Raw genomic sequence first — 19,308 nt, forward strand, 5'->3', positions numbered from 1 at the left:
GGTGATTTCCCTGCTTAAAATGCACTCCCCCATCCCCACCCCGACCTCCCAAATCCCATGCTGAAATGTCCTTTGGTGTTCCTATGCACAAGGTTCTGTTGTGCCAAATAGAGAAGACAAGTGGGTACATCAAATACCTTCAGGCTTAGTGCTTTTAGCCACACACCCAAAGTTAAAAAATACATGTGAAATAACGTGCCTCTTGTAGAACTAAACATACCAATCACTTGTTCACCATGAAAATGTGGCCACCGGAACCTACAAGGAACCTAATACTGTAACTCTCCGAGAATCAAGGGCTGAGAATTTGCCACTTCAGTGTTCTGGAGACCTCGGGAAAAGTCACTGTATTTGTCGAATTAAATAGTCATTTGGGTCTACATACAAATCTTACATGAATATGGTGACAGACAAAGAAGTGATTTCAACTTTAATTATGACTGGCTCTTATACCCTGCCTTATACCCTGCCTTGTCCTGCCCGGCCTTTCCCCATAATTCAAAATGAGGATTAAAAGAGTAACTGTTAATGGTTGGGAAGGTCAGGCTGGGTGTAAGGTAGGGGTAAAAAAAGAGGGCTGATGACCAAAAGACACAGAAAATTTTGGAATGTGAAAAATTCTACTATATCCTCACAATGGAGGTGATTGTATATCTGATTTCCTTTTTCGAACCTCTGAAATCCTATTTCATATATATTCTAACATTAACATTAGTTTAAACAAAAACTTTAGTAGTCAAGATTTAATAACAGAGATGAAACAGTACACCATGTAATTCTTAGCAGGAGCAATAGTAACAACAACAACAACAATAGGGAAAAGCAGAGGGAACTCAGAAGCCTGGGGTCCTAATTTGGCTCTTTCATACTGTAACAAGAGGCAGAGTTTACTTTATAGAAGCCATGTGCTTATTGCTTCTAAACAACACAAATGAAATGTGTTCTGCATATACATATAAGTGACTATGAGACTAGATTTGTTTATAGGACAGCAATACCAAATCACTGAACAACATGAACTGGGTTGTGGGGTGGTAAGTTAATTACCTTTCCAAGGTGAGAGATGAAGCTATGATAAAACTGTGAAAGGAAAGCACACTTCTCGAGAATCTTTGTCTTTAATCATTAGCAACAAAAACAAAACCTCAAACTCTAGGGCACACCGATGCCAAGAAGACCAAAGGTCACCGTAGAGTCTCCGGGTACATGGGATTTTCCGCCCCTGGGAACACTGCTGACTCTCCAGTCTTCACCAGCACCTTGCCATTGAGTGTCTGGAGTCCTCTGAGGATCTACAATGCAGAATCATGAAATAGCATACCACACCTAGCACTCTTCGAGCTCCAAGCACGGATTCCAGCCCCAAGGAGGGCTGCAAGCTGTACCAGAAGCTTGAATCAAAGTTCCACTCCACCAACACTCGGGACTCTTGCAAAATCAGCAGGACTTGAGAGTTTGAAGACCATTAAGTGACAGCATCCACGCACCTGCGTGCTAGGGCCCAGAGCAAGCTACCTGGTCCTAATAGTCGTCCCCAAGGTCAACTGGGCCCCGAACTGAAGATGAGGATGCATCCCGCCTGGGAACACAGTGAAGCTTCAAACAGTAGACTGCAGGCAGCTCTGCACGCCGGAAGTGCACTAATCCGCAGCACGTGGGGTTGCCAGGGCGAGCTTCACGTGACGGGGCGGGACCTCGGGAAGCTTCGAACCAATGGGCGGCCTGGAGGCGGGGCCTGTGGCGCGCCGGGGCCTATCCCGGAAGTGTGGTCGCGGCGGGGCGGGCCCGGGCGGGGCGGGCCGGGGCGGGGAGCCGGGTGTGGGAAGCGTGGCGGCCCCGCCCCGTCTCCTGGACCAGCCGCGGCCGCCAGCGCCGCCGCAGCCGCAGGGACCGGCGGACGCAGCAAAGGCGTGCGGTGCGGGGCCGGAAGGTGAAGACCTGGGGCCGGGCCGGCGGGGCGTGGGGGATGCAGCCGGTGATGCTGGGGTCCGGGCGAGGGGAGGAGCCGAGATGCTTGGGAACTAGAGGGCGGCAAGCGCGGGACCGCCGGAGCTAGGGCCCTTTACCGCTGGGCCGAACCGGGATGCCAGGGCGGCGCCGCTGCGGGTCCTAGGCGCACTGAGGGCCAGGTGCAACCGGCCGGGTGCTCCTGTCCCAGTCTTCCCAGAACCTGCGGCCTGGCTGATGCCTTGGCAGCGGGGATGGGACGGAGGGAGGCGCCGGGCCCCGCATCCCGGCGCAGGAAGGTCGTGGGCACTTATTTGCGGTGGGGTGGTGGGGACTGGACCTGCCGGCTGGGCGCTGCTGTCGCCTTCACTCTCCGGCGAGCTCTTCTGCCGCTCCCTTCCCCACCTCCCACCAAGGGCTGGAAAAGTTTTCAGAGGCCTGAATGGCAAAGTATACTCCTCTCAGAGTGGGTGTTCTTTAAATGCAAACATAACGGGCTAGTGATGCTCGGCTACCTGTCTTCAAAATGAGACATAACCCCGCCTGCATGCCGGTTATTAAAAAGCAAACAAACTTTTCGCATAGTTCCCTCAGAAAAACCGCACATCTCCCCGGTCCACCATGGCAGACGAAATTGATTTCACTACTGGAGATGCAGGGGCTTCCAGCACTTATCCTATGCAGTGCTCAGCCCTGCGCAAAAACGGCTTCGTCGTGCTCAAAGGGCGACCATGCAAAATCGTGGAGATGTCAACTTCCAAGACTGGGAAGCATGGTCATGCCAAGGTAGGCCCTTCCAAGTCATTTTTTGGCTTCACCGTTAAGATCATTCGTGTTCCATTCTACATCGTGAGGTTTCTATATTTTCTTTTCTTCCCCTCAGTCTCTTGAGTGGTCAGAGATTACTCTTAGTAAAGCTGTCGTTTTAATCGGGCCCTTAGAATGTTTCATTAACTGGGAACTAAAACTTCTTTAAATCCTTGTTTAAACAACCCTTGAAGCAAGCCTGTTCTTCTGATTCTAAGAGACTTGCTTCTCACTTTCTGTGGACTCTTGTTCATTGAATTGCTGAGGTGTGTGGCGTGTTGAGTTTTGATGCCATGAAACTGTTCGGGTTTTGGGTACTTACTGAGTCTCAGTTCTGTGTCACTGCAACTTTTTTTAAAGAAAGTAAGATGACCTTGGAAGAGGTGAAAGGCTCCATTGCACTCAGAGCTGGGATTGTGCTCCTGTGTAGGGAGTGACATAGCTGACAGATTAAACATGTTTCCTGTGGTTCTCTCCTCTGTCAGGTACACCTTGTTGGAATTGACATTTTCACAGGCAAAAAATATGAAGACATTTGTCCCTCTACTCACAACATGGATGTTCCAAATATTAAGAGAAACGATTATCAAGTAAGTACTGATTTCTTTAACAGCATTTCAGAAGTGTATAAACACCCTCTTTAGTAGTAGTTTGACAAGACTTGAGTGTAGTTTTATAGAGTATGTTCCTTACCAGTTACTAGACTCCACTTTTCTTACAGATTAGAGAAATAGTGCTTTGTTTAGTTCTGTTGTTGTTAATATTCCCTGCTTTTTTCTGTTGTGAAGTAGGGGATCATATGTCTCAGGCTGGCCTTGAACTCACTATTCAAGGATGATCTTCAGTCTCGGACACTCCGGCCTCTGCCTATGAATGCTGAGATTGTAGGTTGCATCGTCATGCCTGGCTATCCTGTGTTGGAGGTGAAACCCAGGTTTGAATCTGGTTCTGGTACTTTCTAGCTAGATGGTCTTTTACAAAGTGTGTGTCTTCTCTAAACCTCTGCCTTTCCAAACAAACCAGGGTGACATGTGGGTTGGATGAGAGAGTGTGCGCCCATAAATAGCTGTGCATAACAGCAAGTACTATTGTTTTGCTTCACATTTCCTATATCAGAATCCTATTTTCATTCTTCTTAGTTCATTGGCTGTAGATGTTGTTCATAGTAGGTACTCAGTCAACACTAGTTAAACAAATACACCTGAATTCAGTGTAGTGGAGTGTGAGGTTAACAGCAGATTAAGGCTAAGTATAAAATATACATTGGCCCAAATGGGTTTCTTTTCTTATCCTGCTTTGTGAGCTCTTTGAATTCTCAGTACGCATTATAATCAGTAGTTTTTATTCCATGCTTCTACCTGTTGGATGCTTCAGCAGTTTACACCAGCAGTTCAGATAATAATATTACCAAATTAAGGAACCATTGATTGAAGCTTAAAATTTAACATCAGGTGACTAACTTGGTTTGGATTTTATTTGGGTATTTACTAAGGTCCCAGCCTACTCCTCAACTCCTGTGTGAAAGCACAGTCTGGTAACAACGCCAAGTCCCATGTTAGCCTCGGGCAAAAGGAGAGGTAGTCATTGTCTTCCTGTCTCCATCTCCGAGTTTTGTTTCGTCATGTGAGTTTTGCGTTCTCAATTTTAAACTTTTCTTGAAGCGTTCTGTGGTTGAGGTGCTTGGCTGCTTCCTCCAGCATGTGCACAAGACGGTGCCTTGCTTAGTCCCTAGTCCTGGCCCTAGAAGGCCACATGGCAGAGCAGATAGCCAAGGATGGTGTCAGTCAGGCCGCTGGATCTGGGTCTCTGCATTGGGACTTCTATGGTATGGCCTCGGTTGGCAAGTTATTTGATCACTTTTACTTCATAAAACTGGGAATTCTGTGAAATCAAACCTCTCGCAGGTTTGTTCTGAGGCTCAGTGGGCACCTTGGACATTGGAAAGACTCTGTTGCCCTGTTATAAAACTGCCATCAGATATTTATTTCTGGTCACTCATTTAGAAACTTAAGTTCTGTGAGCTTTCTAGTTTATTTATTATGCCCTGGCGGTCTTTAGTCATCTATCCATGTGCCTTTGTTAGATCCTTGCTTCTGTTATTATCTGGCTATGTGCAGTTCCTTTACATCTGCTGAATTCAGTATTTTGAATGCCAGTTTGGCAGCCAGCCAAAGTGGATTGTGAGCATCTATTCATTTTAATAATTTAAAAAATAAGAATAATTGGGAGAAAAATGTTAATATTTACAGATTTAATTTGTGTCTTCTTAAAATAAGTTCAGGATACAAGAAAGTGTGTCTCCTGACTCCAATTCCAAGATTGGCTGAGATTTGAATTGTTAATTTTCATTAGTTTTCTCAAAAGAATGCATACTTGTCTGGGGCTCTGTGGTGGTGTAAAATAGAAAATGGTTCTGGATCCTTTGAGGGAGTTCCCAGTTTGTTAAATGTAGAAATGGCATGCTTGGCTTCCTCTTTGGCATTTTTTTTTTTAATGTCTGAACTGCTGTACACTCTACTCTAAATTAAATAAATTAAATATTTCTGGATTTATTGCACTTTTATCTGCCATTTGAAGACCATTTCTTATAGGGAAAGCTATAGATCTTCAGATGATCAGTGGATTGGCAGAACTATGCCTTTTAAATCCAAATTATACAGTTATTTCATGTATATTTGTGTGCCTGCATGCACACATACACATGTGCACACACATACACATGTGGAAGCCAGACACAGACTGTGCCTTTGTGTATGTGTGTGTGCGCGCGCGCGCGCGTGTGTGTGTGTGTGTGTGTGTGTGTGTGTGTGTGTACCCATGGGCACACACACATGTAAAGGTCAGACACTTAGTGTCTGTGTGTTCCTGCATGTACACACACATGTGGAGATCAGAGGCCAATCCCAGGAGTCGGCTCTCACTCAGGGATGGGGGTTGTCAGGACATCACCTTGTAGGCAAGCACCTTTACCCCCTGAGCCATCTTACAGACTCCATGTTGCAAATTAAAATAGTAGTAATAAAGAAAATATTGATGCTATGATTTCCCTGTACTTTAAAACCTTTTTATCATTTTAATGTGTTTATGAAAATCTCATGTTCTTCCTGGGACCATTCTTTCTCTGGGTTTTAGTGGAAAACCAGTAAAGCAGAAGAGCCCAGTATCTTAGGGAGGAGCAGCAATGTGCTACAGGATCATTAAGGACAACAGTGAGAAGGCCATGTTAGGTTCCTAAGTCTGTGTGTTCTACTTACAGGAAAAAGAGTAGCATGCACTATACTGTACCCTGTAACACAGAACCCTAGGCCCACAAACCATTCCCCAGCAGGTACCGTGAGTCTTCAAGGTCAATCCAGTAGGCAGGCTTTTTGTAGAGGTGGAGTTCATGAACCCTCGACTTCTCAGGGCAGCATCTCATGGTCTCATTACTTTGCCTGTAGGCAAGTGTTTTATTCAGAAAATGTGAGGTGCTGTAGCAGAGATGAGGCATACTCTAAACCCTGGTGGAGTTTTAGCAGAAGCACCACAGGCAGGAAGAGCAAAGCCATGTGCAGACTGGGTCTACTGCAAGAAGTGTAGCTCCCTGCCTCTGCAGTGCCATCGGGGACTAGCTGTTCCCACTGGGGAAAGCTGCCAGATCAGGGACCCCGCGCCATTCCTTTCTGTGAGGCCCTTAGTGCTCTGTCAGCCTTAGTGCGAGAAAGCTGTGTCATTAAGCCTGTTGAGCTGTTGAGACAGCAGTAGTAAAAAGCTGAATGTCATTTGCTACCTTTTTATCTAATTGAGAGCCTCAGATAGCTGGCACCCATCACTGAACATCTGCTAACATTTGGAGAGGTATATGCACATACCACTACCCTAGACCTCACTGACAATTTCTGTAGCTTGGTTTTCCAGCATCCTTGACTTTGCAACCCAGCTCTTGACTCTTTGTCCAAATTCAGTGGGAATCCACACAGTACAAGTTTCCACACCCCCACCCCCACGATTTTTTCATAGTTCTCTCTGAATTATTATCTCATATTATCTCATATTATTATCTCATATTATACGTGGCTACTAGAAACCATTCTGATCTCCATCGAGCCATTGGTATAAGTTCCAGAGGAGAAGTACTCAGTGTGGGAGAAAGTGATTTCTGAGTTTGAGCCATTCTCAAGCTATTGGAGCTTTGGGACCCGCTCACGTCACCTCTTGTATGTTCCTTCCACATGCTGATGATGTGCATCGTGTGCACCCAGCATAGTGGACCCAGCTGGGTCAGAGAATACCCCAGCTGATGGGATCTTATTTATTTAGGTGATGTAATAATGCTCAAGAATTCTCTGAATCAGGGGCCAGTAACTTCTGGGAGGCAGCTGAAGAGTGCCAGGGGACGAGGGCAGATGTTGACAGAAAGAACTCTTAAGATGCAGAGTGATGGCTGCTGGCTTTGGAATAGAATGTGAAGCCAAATTCAGAAGGTAGGACTAAGGAAGCACTCATAGTGATAATCTTCCCCTGTGGTCTGTAGTATATTAATAATACAAACACAGGCCAAAGGAAAAAACACCCTTCCCATAATCCCTGTCTCTATGTTCTTACTTTGGGCACATCACTGGCAGGACCTGTATCTACTCGTGCCCCTGCACCCTTCCTGTTATGCCTTCTTTCTCAGCCCACTGTGCCTTCCAGCGGTTAGTAGTTTCTGTCCTTTCGCTTTCTACAATCCTGCATCCTTTTTTCCCCCTCTTACTGTTTCATTTTGTTATTTCTGTGCGTGCGCGCACGTGTGTGGGCATGTACGCACACTCGTGCCATGGTAGGAGTCAGTTCTCCCTCCACCATGCAGGTTCCAGGAATCAAACGAGTCGCCAGGCTTCTGTAGCAAGCACTCTTACCTGCCGAAATTCTCTCCAGCTAAATTGTACTCCTTTTGTGAGAATGTTCTAAGTTTCAAAATTCCCTATACACCTCAACCGGGCTTTATACTTATCAATATATGACAAGTTTTGCCTTATCTGTACCCCACTCCTTTGAAAAGCATTTTATTTATTCTTTGTTAATGTCATACACTAATGCAGTGGAGTTAGATGATAGCCACTCCTCTCCTCCGATTCTTTCTGGGCCCACCCCTCCCACAGCTCCTCCCAACTTCACATCTCTCTCGATAGATAGATACATAGATGCATAGATACATAGGTACATAGATAGATAGATAGATAGATAGATAGATAGATAGATAGATAGATAATAGAAGACAGGTAGATGGTAGATAGATGATAGATAGGTAAATAGGTAGGTAGGTATACAATATTATATATACCATTAGGTTAGTGCTGCCATATGCACATGGCAAAGGGCACCATCCACAGTGTCTGGGAAACCAACCAAGGTCCACCCTGCTGAAGGAAACTGACTTTCTGTTCCCTAGTAGCCGTCAGCTGGCTTCTCAGTTAGAGGTGGGGCCTCGTTTGTTCTTTCCCTCTTTGTGCTGGAGTGTTGATGGCTTGATTGTGTTCAGGTCTTATGCAGGCAGCCAGAGCTGCTGTGAGTCCATAGGTTCAAGGTTTTTATGCCCAGATGATACTATTCCACACAGCAGTCATCCTAGAGAACTGCCTCTTACAGTCTTTTCTTCCTCTCCTGTAATGTTGCCTGGACCTTACCCCAACTCTTTTTGTTATGTTTGTTTGGTTTTGAGGCAGGATCCTATTAGGCACTAAGGTTAGTCTTGAACTCACAAACCTTTTGCTAGCTCCCAGGTGCCAGGATTAAAGGCATGTGCTTCCATGCTGGTATTTCTTCATATGTTCTCTTCCTCTGGATTATTTTGAAGCAAATCTCAGATACTTAGCATTTTACCTATAGTTTATTATATATCTCTAAAGGTTAAGGACTGTGAACAAAGCCAGACACACTATTGGGACTAAAGCAGTTGTGAGTTTCTGGAGAGGGTCCCATTGTTGTTACAGTTTGGTCCTTGCTTCATGTTGCTTTTATGAGTGTAATAGTTTCTCGTTCTGATTTATAGTGTAGTAAACTACTGCAAGGCCTGAATAAGGTCTTCACAATGAAGTTGATGTATAGGACTCTTGAATTTGCAATTTCTCTTACATGCACTATATTTTCTTCTCCCTCGGGACCCCTGTATTATCTCCCTGCAGCGTCTCAGTGAAGAGACTGGATCATTTGTTCTGTAGACTTGCAGGTGTCTAGATGTTGCTAACTGCGTGTCCTCACCATCTCATGGTCCTCCTCTGGATCTCTAAGACCATGAGTTCAGAGTCAGATTAGCTCGTTTCCTTCTTTGTGGTTGTTGCTTCAGTAAGGCTAAAGGTTACTCTATAGTTCAAGTTCTCTACACCAGCCGAGCAGTCCCAGCACTTGAGAGGCAGAGGCAGGTGGATTTGAGTTCGGGGAAAGATTGGTCTACAGAGTGAATTCCAGGACAGCCAGGGCTACATAGAGAAACCCTCTCTCGAAAAGCCAAAAAAAAAAAAAAAAAAAGGTAAATTACTTTTTTGGGGTTTTGTTTTTGTTTGTTTTGTTTTTGAGTATCCCTGGCTGACCTGGAACTTGCTGTGTAGGCCAGGAGGGCCTCAAACTCAGATCCACCTCCCTCTGCCTCCCGAGTGCTGGCATTAAGGGGTCAAGGGCATGCCCTCCCCCCACTAGAATCTTACATTTTCTGTTAGGTTATTACACACATATCATCATTGTCTCACTCTGCTAACTTAAAGGAAAGAGTGATCGTTATTGGCACTCCTCCATTTCTTTGAGAGGCAGACTACTGCTATGGAAACGCCATCGGGTTGTTCTGTTTTTACATCAAGGACCTGGGCATCTCCTGAGTACATCCTCATGCATGTGTGTACACATACATACAAGGAAGTCAGGATAAATACTTCCCTCTGCCTTTCATTTGAGAGATTTTAATATTTTAAAAAACATTTATTTGTGTGTGTATGTGTGCACACACATAATGTGTGCAGAGAGGGCCACAACATATACCGTGATGTAACTGTTGAGGTCAGGAAAACTTAAGTGAGTTCTTGCTCGTTCTACTGGATAAACCCTAGACATTGATCTCAAAATTGTCAGCCTTGGCAGCCAGTTCCTTTACCCACTGAAGCATTTCACCCTCTCCCGTTATCACTTTTGAGATGACCTGTTCCCAGTACCCACTGAAGTTGACTAACAAATTGATATTTTACTCTGAACTCAGGCAACACAACACACCTGAGTTTCAGTACATTATCTTTGTCACCTGTATTGATTTTTGGGTTATTTTGTTACTGGCCAATAGGAGCTTAGTCATGCTAATCCCTGAGTCCTTTGGAATGTACTTAATTCATGGTCTTGATAGTTCTTCATATTCCAGTAAGCAGCTCGTTCCAGGTTCCCACTCTGGATGTAAAATCACCTGTTTTCCCAAGTAGCCCTCCATTATTTTAGTAAGACCTTTCAGTAAAGAAAAGATGCTACATTCTTGTGCCATGCTAGTCAGGAGTCTGGAAAGGCTGTGAGGAAAGGTGGAATTTTGTACAAAACATACTTGAGAGTTAATGGTAACACCACTGGCTTTTACCTTCTTTTTTTTAAGAGCAAGAGTTATAGAGAGTTTTAGAGATGGGAGAGATAGGGAGACACAAGGAGAAGGAAGATGGAGAAAGAGAAATACGAACCAGCTTCTCACGGCTTTAAATGGCCACAGAAAAAGTGACTAGACTCTGGACACCTTCCAGAGTTATATGCATGAGATATGACAGCGGGAGACCCCCAAGGAACTAGATCCAAGAGACTCAAACAGAAAAGGCATGCTGAGCTGACCTACTTGAACTCCTGATCTCATGGACTTTTAGCCAGATCCAGTCAGGACACAGACATTAGAGACTCCCCTACCCCACCTTCAAGACGTCTCGACGCCATATTCAGCAGGAAGAGGTTATGGAGAGTCGCTGTCCCAGTTCCCTGGGCTTGGGGGCTGGAGTGGTTATTCTAATCTTGTCTTTCTGGGGGATAGTAATGATCAGACTTTAACAGGATATAGCTATAATTGATTCTGTAGCCATAATCTCATTTGGTAAAAATATTTATAATGGTTACTAAGTTGAAGTTATGATTTCTTATATTGGTACATAATTTATTTTGATGCAGAATCAAGGTTTTCATTGGTGTAAATTTCTTCTATTGATACAAAAATTTTTAAAATACAGAGTTTAGACCCAGTCCTTCTATAACTGCCATTACAAACTGATTTGAAATGATTAAATGTATGAAATAAGGGCCAGATAGCAAGTTCTTGGCTCTGAGTTAATTGCTAGGTTATTTACAAGATACTTTGTTTAGAAATAGCCGAGAGTAGTTGATGGACATCAGTCCCGATATCTTTACATAGATAGACAGTTTTCAAAAATGTCAGGAATCCACAGAATGTGACATTTAATGTTATTTATTCATTTGTTGTTGAGACATGTCTGCTCCTGACAGCATCCCGTTTTGGATTCAAAGAAGGAAGTGAACATCAATAGGGTTGCTCCGGTTGTGGGGAGAGAGCTCCTAGGCAAGAATTGCCTCTGTTCATCTACAGACCTCTACTGTTCCTGAGAGGGCACAAGTTGCAGGATAGGACAGCTGAGTTCTGCCAAGACAGAATAATCTAGTCTTTAACATGTCCTGTTTCAAAGGTCTGTCAGATGATCCTGGGCCAGAAGGCTGAAGACTGATGCTCCAACCTCCTGACAGACAGGGACTGTGTAGGTAGGCAGCTGCCTCTACAACTTATCTCAGTTCTGGAAGCTGTGTTAGGCTTCCTGTATTTTCAGATAATATTGTTCGTTCCTGGAATTCTGGCTGTATTGAAGACTAGTTATAGTCTCATAGACAACCTAGGCTATTAGCATTGAATAAATATATTTGAGAGGATAGTTTTCAGATAGTATACAAGATAAACTGAGGTATAACCAATATGGAGTAATAAGCCTCTTTAAAGTTAGGTAGATAACTGAGTGTTCTATTTAATTGACAAAATGATGGACTGGATGTTAGATATATCTTATACTTTGTAAATTACAAATGCTAATAGTGGTATTCAATTTCTTTTTGAGAGGAAAGAGCCTTTTAACTGAACAAAAGGGGAAAAATGTGGATTGCTTTCTATATGCAGGTGAGGGCAGGCACAAGATAAGGCTAGAGCCTGTGATTGGGCAGTGGATAAAAAAGGCTGGCTGACAATTTTAGAGACAGACGAGTTAGGGAGATACAAGAGGAAGGAAGGAAGATGGAGGAAGAGAAAGGCGAACCAGATCCTCATGGCTTTAAACAGGTAGCTATGAATATCTTATAAGGGACGGATAATTACAGTACAATTTGTCCAATCTAGGTGAGCAGCTTAGATCAGTATCTGTTGGCTCAGAGGTCATTATATAGGCATTTTGTGGGTTGAGAATTTACTGATATAAACCTGACTGATAAATTGGAAAAAAAAGGTTATATTTAGACTATACAGATACCACCCCAGTTGGTCAGAGTTAGTGTCACCATTAGTGGGATAGATACATTTCCCTTCTGATGTGGTTGGTACTCTGAGGACACCTTATTTAGATAGTATTTCTTCCAAAACACACATTACATGAATTATAAGGCAACAAAGCAGATCTAGACTGAGAGACATTTTATAAACCAAGTGAGTGTCAGTGCCTTGAAAGACAGGGTGATCAAACTGCTCCACGTAAAATAAAACAGCCCACATGACAGCACTAAGCCACAGGTGTCATCCAGGAGCAGATCAGAGCAACCTGCACATTTGGAAATGGATAATAGATTAGTTTGAAAAGTTACATAAGAGTGTGGTAGCCATACTGTGGAATTTATATCTGAAAAATGATGATCAGAGAGGTGGTGCCGATGGTGGAGCACTTTGACACTCCTCCTGCGTGGCTTGCTGCCTTCTATCGCTCTGGTTGGAGACATCAGGGCCCACATCTCATTCCTTTTATGTGCACTAGGAGCAGATAGTGTGGTTGAATGGGTTTTGCAAAGTCTCTTGGAATTGTAGGCATTCCTCGTTCCTGAAATAAAAGAGTTGTGGGAAGGGGCTGGAGACACCTCAGCAGTTAAGAGCTGGGACAGCTATTCTGCACGACCCAAGCTTGATTCCCAACACACTGCCTGTCACTTTGTCTCCAGAAGATCTAGGTACTTCAACTACTGCGACCCGCACACAGATGCACACATAAATAGGAAAACTAATGTTTTAAGCATTATATCAAAAAGTATGATTTCTGCAGGTTAGATCATGACTGGATTTGTTTCATCAATACCATAAGATAAGGTCATGTTAAAAGTCTGTCACTACTACCCTTCCTTGAGGGTCTATAGATGGTCACTGGGCACTAGTGGAGAGAGAGACGTTTTCTTCTGTCATATAGCCACTGAGAAGGTGCCCAGGCTCCTGTAAAAAACTTCTCACCCAGCTCCCATAAGCAACTCTAATGAAACTTACCAGGTCCCCAAGAAATAAAGAAGACATAAAAATAGAAGAGGCACTAATGGAAATCAGCTGCAGAGGAGGGGTCAAGAGATGGTAATGTGGGGAAATAACAAAATATACACTGTAGATAAGTATGTGTATAATATATATGTACATATACATATGTGTATATATATGTGTGTGTGTATATATGTGTGTGTGTATATATATATATATATATATAAGTGTTTTTTTAAAATCTGTCATCAGTGGCCTGAAGACGACCACTGCACTTTGCTTGTAACCAAATTATAAAATGCATCATTTTAATAGTGAAAACCTAATTTATGCCCACTAACAGGAAAATTTGCTCACAGTATATTCATACACATGTGTGGTGGTAAGAGGAAGATAGGTCTATATTTTCTGATTTGGAAAGTTTCTACAGCATTTAAAAACTTACTGAAATACATGATTTTTTATTAAGAATAGCTCTGTGTGTATCGTGTATGTAATATAAATACCTTGGCAATGCAGAGAGTGAGGAGGCTGGCACTGGGAGTGAGTTACACATCTCTGCTAGGTGTATTCCATATGCCTGCATTTTCCTGTTTGTTTGGGGTTTTGTTTGTTTTGTTTTTTGTTTGTTTGTTTGAAACAAAGTCTCACTATTTAGTTCTGGCTTTCTGGTTTAGAGATTGCAGTGTAGACCAGGCTAGCCTCTGGCTCCCTAATGCTAGTACTAAAGGCTTAATCTATGTTAGCATTTTTAGATGCCACAAATCTGTTAATGGATTGCTGTGTTCTTATGCAAACTAATGTGTGTTGCATTTGAGCTGTGTAACCATCACAACAAGGTGGATATGATGTAATCAGTTCGCACCTATACTTTCTTCTAACAGCTCATATGCATTCAGGATGGTTACCTTTCCCTGCTGACAGAAACTGGCGAAGTCCGTGAGGATCTCAAGCTGCCAGAAGGTGAACTGGGCAAAGAAATAGAGGGGAAATACAATGCAGGTGAAGATGTGCAGGTAAGGCTGATAGTAGGCTCTCTCTGTGTGTGTGTGTGTGTGTGTGTGTGTGTGTGTGTGTGTGAACTATTGCATAAACCTTGGCCCTGAACCCATTAGCATGAAAGACTGTGCGCAGACTTCAGCTTCCCAGTGCCCGCTACTTTGAGGGGTCTTTCTTTCTGTGCCTTTTTGTCTGTGTGCTTCTTCACCTTCAATCAAAGGAATTTTTGTCTTTTCACATGCACAAACATATTAATATATAAATTTCAAAAACTATGAGCTGTAACTTCAAACCACTGCTGAAATGTTGAAAGGATCTCTGTACTCTTAAAGACCTGGGACCAGAGAAAGCATCAAGTTTGGGAGGTGCTGTCAGTTGCTTGGTTTCTTTTCTTTCTGGATTGTCAGGGAACTCCATATTGTTTTGGAGATCCACCTATGAGTTTAAGAAATAGAAAGGCAGATGGGGAGGAGAATTTCTGTGGATTGCACCTTTCCCAGTTCACCATAAAAGGCCCACAAGTATACAGTGTTTTGTGAACACATCTTTCCTGTGTATGACTAACTCTGCCTGCCCTTTCCCCTTCTAGGTGTCTGTCATGTGTGCCATGAGTGAAGAATATGCTGTAGCCATAAAGCCCTGCAAATAGACAAGCCCTGCAAATGGACCATCAGCATAAGCAGGTCCATTGGTCTGGATCTAGTTGCCCCAAAGCTATGGCCTTCATAAGAAACCTCATGTTTGTTGTTATGTTTTTATTGTTTTAAAAAAGTGCTGGCTTAGGTTTGCAGGCAGTTAGTAAGTTTAAACAAATATACCAAAATGTATAATTTTATAAGTATCTGTCCTATAACACTACTGTGGTTTTCATCATGTGACCATAAGAAACAAATACAACAGCTTCAGTAAATGTCACTTTTCTGAGCAAATCACTCCTGATCTTAAGTGGTTAACAAACCAGGGTTTTAAATCAGCAATGTAGCATGTAGGCGAATGGAAGTATCATGTATTTCAGTTGAATTGCTTTGTGCTGATTTCAGACTTTATATCTAGCATTCATAGACTATAAGATGGTCTGTGTGGCAGACACACACCTTGAAATGAAACTCTAGTTATCAAACAGTGTCATTCTCTTGGTGGTCAGATGTCCCATATTATCTTCATCATGTTTATCTGTGCTGTGTTGATGATGTCAGCAATGATACATAGTAGTTTCAGTTGACAGAGGAAAGGGAACTGCTGCGTAAGTCTGAGCTAGTCCACCAAGCAGTGGAGATTCACAGGGGCAGAGGCAAAGTGCTGGTTATCGCTGTAGAGTTGACTCAAGACCTTTCAACCAGCACACAAAGTGACGGAGCTCTGGTTGTATTTTTGCTTTTGGCTATGTCCCCAGCCTCTGCCTCTGCACAGGAGTGACCTTTGCAGAGAAGCTCACTACTTCCAGCCATAATGCCTAAGTGATCATGATGTTGCCCTCCCGGCAATTGTTTTTAAGTAGTTTGTTTTTGACATTAGACTAAAAATGGGAATTTTAAAGTTGCTTTGAAATTCTTGACTTTAAATTGATTTGTTAAGTATATGTACACTTTCCTAAAGTGTAATAGGTGTAAACCATGGAAGAAAGGTTACCTTATTTGAAAATTATTTTAAGTGTGTATATACTTTTATTCTTTTGTGACTTAGTTCTTTTACCGATGTAAAATACAACTAGGAAAGGATTCTGTGGCCTGGATTATTTTACTGCATTGTAGATAATGCCCCTCCATTTTTGTTTAGACTTCTGGATCGTGTGTAAATTGTGTCTAAAATTGTAGACATAGTTGTGGGCCTGAGAGGAACAGGTAAAATCACAATCATGGCCTTGAAGTGCAGCTTTGAACAGAATCCCTCTCAGTCCCACCTTGATTCTCTGATGCTGGCTCTCGGGTTCCTTTCCTCATGTCTGGACCCTTTGTCCCCATCTAGAAAAAAATGTGTGACAATGTAACTCACCTAATCAGCAACTTGAAGTAGCTTTACAAATGGAAGATCCCAAGATTTTAGTTCCTTAAGTTGTATGCAGTTTTAAATCTTGTCTTGTTATCAAAAGGTATCATTCTCTTTTTGATAACAAGATAAACCAATCCAGAGCTGAAGCAAGATACCCTAAGAGACGTGCCAGGAAGAGATGTCTAAAGCACAAGAATATTGACGTTGTAGCCAGTTGACTTTAGTGTGACCCTTTAGCTTCTGCCCATGCAAAGCACAATTAGGAATTGGGCTCAATTTTTCCCAGGTATCTGCTCTATGCTGCTTTCAATTCCTGCTGCTGGGTGTTCCTTGGTAGGACTGATTGACATGTTAGCCCCAGGAATTCCAGGAAGTGATTTCTTTCTGCTGTCTTCTGGTCATTGTCTTGCCAATAAGTAGCCACACTGGTGTTTTGATTTCATATTTCTTTAGGAGTTGCATGCTCTTATCCTTCCTAACTTATCAAATTTCACATGCATCTCTATTTTTCATTGTAGTATATGCATATAAATTAGAGCAGTGTACCTCTAGCTCCGTACCTTGAATGGCAAAAACTACTTAGGCCTAAGTATTTCATTTTAAATAATATATAAGTGTACATACTCCAACATGTAACTATAGATTTTAAAGATACAGGACTGTTTATTTTCACATAAGTCAGTAGATGTTTCTCTTAAAGCAAAATGTTTCATTTAGTAAAGCTTTATCAATTATATTAAAGGGAAGCAGGGATCATGTATTTTTTAACAGAAAACAGAAATTACTTCTTTTGACATCAGAAAAATGCTACCAGCTGATTCCTAATATTTGTTGTACTTGTAGCAGATCTCCGGCCTCACAGGCACCATGTCGAGAATGGAATTCGTTCTGACGTCACCGCCATCTGCGTCTGTACGCATTTCTTTCTTTCTTTCTTTGCCATGTAGGCAGTATTAACAGGTTGAACGTTTTTGTTCTAGAATAACAGCTTAATTTCTATTGTGAAGATTTTGCCACACTGATACAATTGTGTGTCCTCTGACGTAGATCAGACCCTTTTGGCTTTGACTTGGCCTTTGCATCCTTGATGCCCTCTGAGGGGCTGCCAGTCACTTGAAGTGGACCAAGCGCTTGACTCTGTTCCCCTCCATAGTACAGATTTCTATACCAGTGCTTTTATATCAGTGACCAAAATACTTGCAGCCAGATGTGATATCTTCAAGAGAACACACTGCAATGCAATGTTTAGAGAAGTTGGGGATGCATGCTTTTCATTAGCGCATAGTGTGTGTGTGTGTATAAATACACACAGCTTTGTTCATTTCATTAGCGCACAGTGTGAGTGTGTATACAGATACACATAGCTTTGTTCATTTCTCAAGTCCTTCCAACTACTAAATGTACTGTAGTCTGGTAGTGCCTCAAATGTTAGTTTGATATTCATTGTTTTTAATTTGTAAGTTTTTTAGAATTTGTTTTGTATTTTTAAGGCTACTCAATTAGATTGTTTCTAGTTGAGCTGGAATTCAAATGCACTGTTCTCAGGGCTGCCTGTGCTAGAAACTGAAGTGTCATTATTTTAAAGATAGCTGCCTACAAATTTATTGCAAGTTTTTCCCAAGTCGTAATACTGTAATACATACAAATAAAACTTAGTATAACATATTTAAGCTATGTGGTAAGCATTTTTTTTAAGTGGGAGCATTAGTAGCAGCTGTACTGGAATCTTGCTGTAGTTTTTGCTTCAGGGTAAAATCCCAGGGGTCTTACTGTGGAACCCTGTCCTTGGTGGTGTATCTGAGAGCATGTTTTTGGCACGGATGCAAAAGAGAGTTTTGGAGCTAGACATTGATACATTGGTTCTCAGACACATTCAAGAACAGACAGGAAATTCCTAACTCTTTTGGGTATCTTACAATGCTTACATGCTGAATTCACACTTGCTATGAGGAAATATGGATGTCTGGTATAAGATCAAAGCTATTAAGGTGTATTTCCATAAACAGTATATTATACTGATAGGAACTTGTAAATCTTCTAATATTTAAGTATACTATTGCATAGTTCTCAAGACTTTTTTCTGTTAAGATTTCGAAGAAGGCAACAAAGACCTTTTTTTTTTTAAATCTAAGTGGACAAATCTTAAAATTGAATCTAATAACTTAAATCTATTAAATGTGTTCTCTGAATTGGACAAACAACATTATTATTTGATTGTAGAGAGAACATTGGGACTTAGCTTACGGAGCACAGATGTTCTATGGAAACAGGGTTTAAGTCACTATGTAATTTAATTTTTCCATTAATCCAAACACCAACATAACTACCAAGTGAGGTCATGCACCTGAAAAGAGCTGTAAATATTTAATAAATATGTTTCTTCATGTGGAGGACATATCTTAGGGTCGTGCACACAAGGTCATTCTCTGCTGTAAACGTCCTTACTGCCAAACTTCTCCATTACTACTGTCCACACTTAAAACAGGCCTGGACCTATATTACAGTAACAAGGGAGATTCTTTTATGTATATGACATTCTTAGAAACCATTTCTAGATGTTGGTGGGATTTGGTTCATCTTAGTTTGAAACTGTAGTTTTAAAAACACTGAATAGTAAACTATTCAGCAATGGCTGAAGAGCCTATGAGACGCTGTGGCTGTGCTAGTCCTTAAGCCGATTCCTTATTGTGGCTAATCTACTACAAATAAGCACTCATCATTATTACAAAGACTACTTCACATTACTAGCTCTAAACCATGATAAAACAATGACATTTCCCTATTCTCATGTACTGTTATCCCCCTACCTAGAAGAAAACAGATAAATGGCATTGTCTAATCCATTGGCACTTTGTTAGTATTATTTTCGTCTTAAATATAGGACACGTCTTGAATTTACTTGCAAACGTTTTGTTAAAACTTTAAAATTGTAAGATCTGAATATTATAATTGTGCTTTTTACATTTTAAAAGTAAGTAAACTTTAAATGTTAAATCTCTGGCTATACTAAAATATCCTTATCAATGATAACATTTTGTTACCTTAAAATATACATCTGTTAACTTCGTGTTACATTAAATGAAAATAAACTTAAC

The 19,308-nt window shown here is 41.9% G+C and overlaps 1 protein-coding gene across 1 annotated transcript; it reads left to right on the forward strand.

Moving 5' to 3' along the window:
• The first annotated feature begins 1,824 nt into the window (after positions 1-1,824).
• Eif5a2 (eukaryotic translation initiation factor 5A2) lies at positions 1,825-19,308 on the forward strand. The gene is made up of 5 exons (XM_021158044.2): positions 1,825-1,930; positions 2,533-2,733; positions 3,240-3,344; positions 14,110-14,241; positions 14,814-19,308. Exons 2-5 carry the CDS (start codon positions 2,569-2,571, stop codon positions 14,871-14,873), a joined length of 462 nt encoding a protein of 153 aa, XP_021013703.1. The 5' UTR covers positions 1,825-1,930; positions 2,533-2,568; the 3' UTR covers positions 14,874-19,308.

This window comes from Mus caroli, chromosome 3 (genome assembly GCF_900094665.2).
Source record: "Mus caroli chromosome 3, CAROLI_EIJ_v1.1, whole genome shotgun sequence".
NCBI lineage: Eukaryota > Metazoa > Chordata > Mammalia > Rodentia > Muridae > Mus > Mus caroli.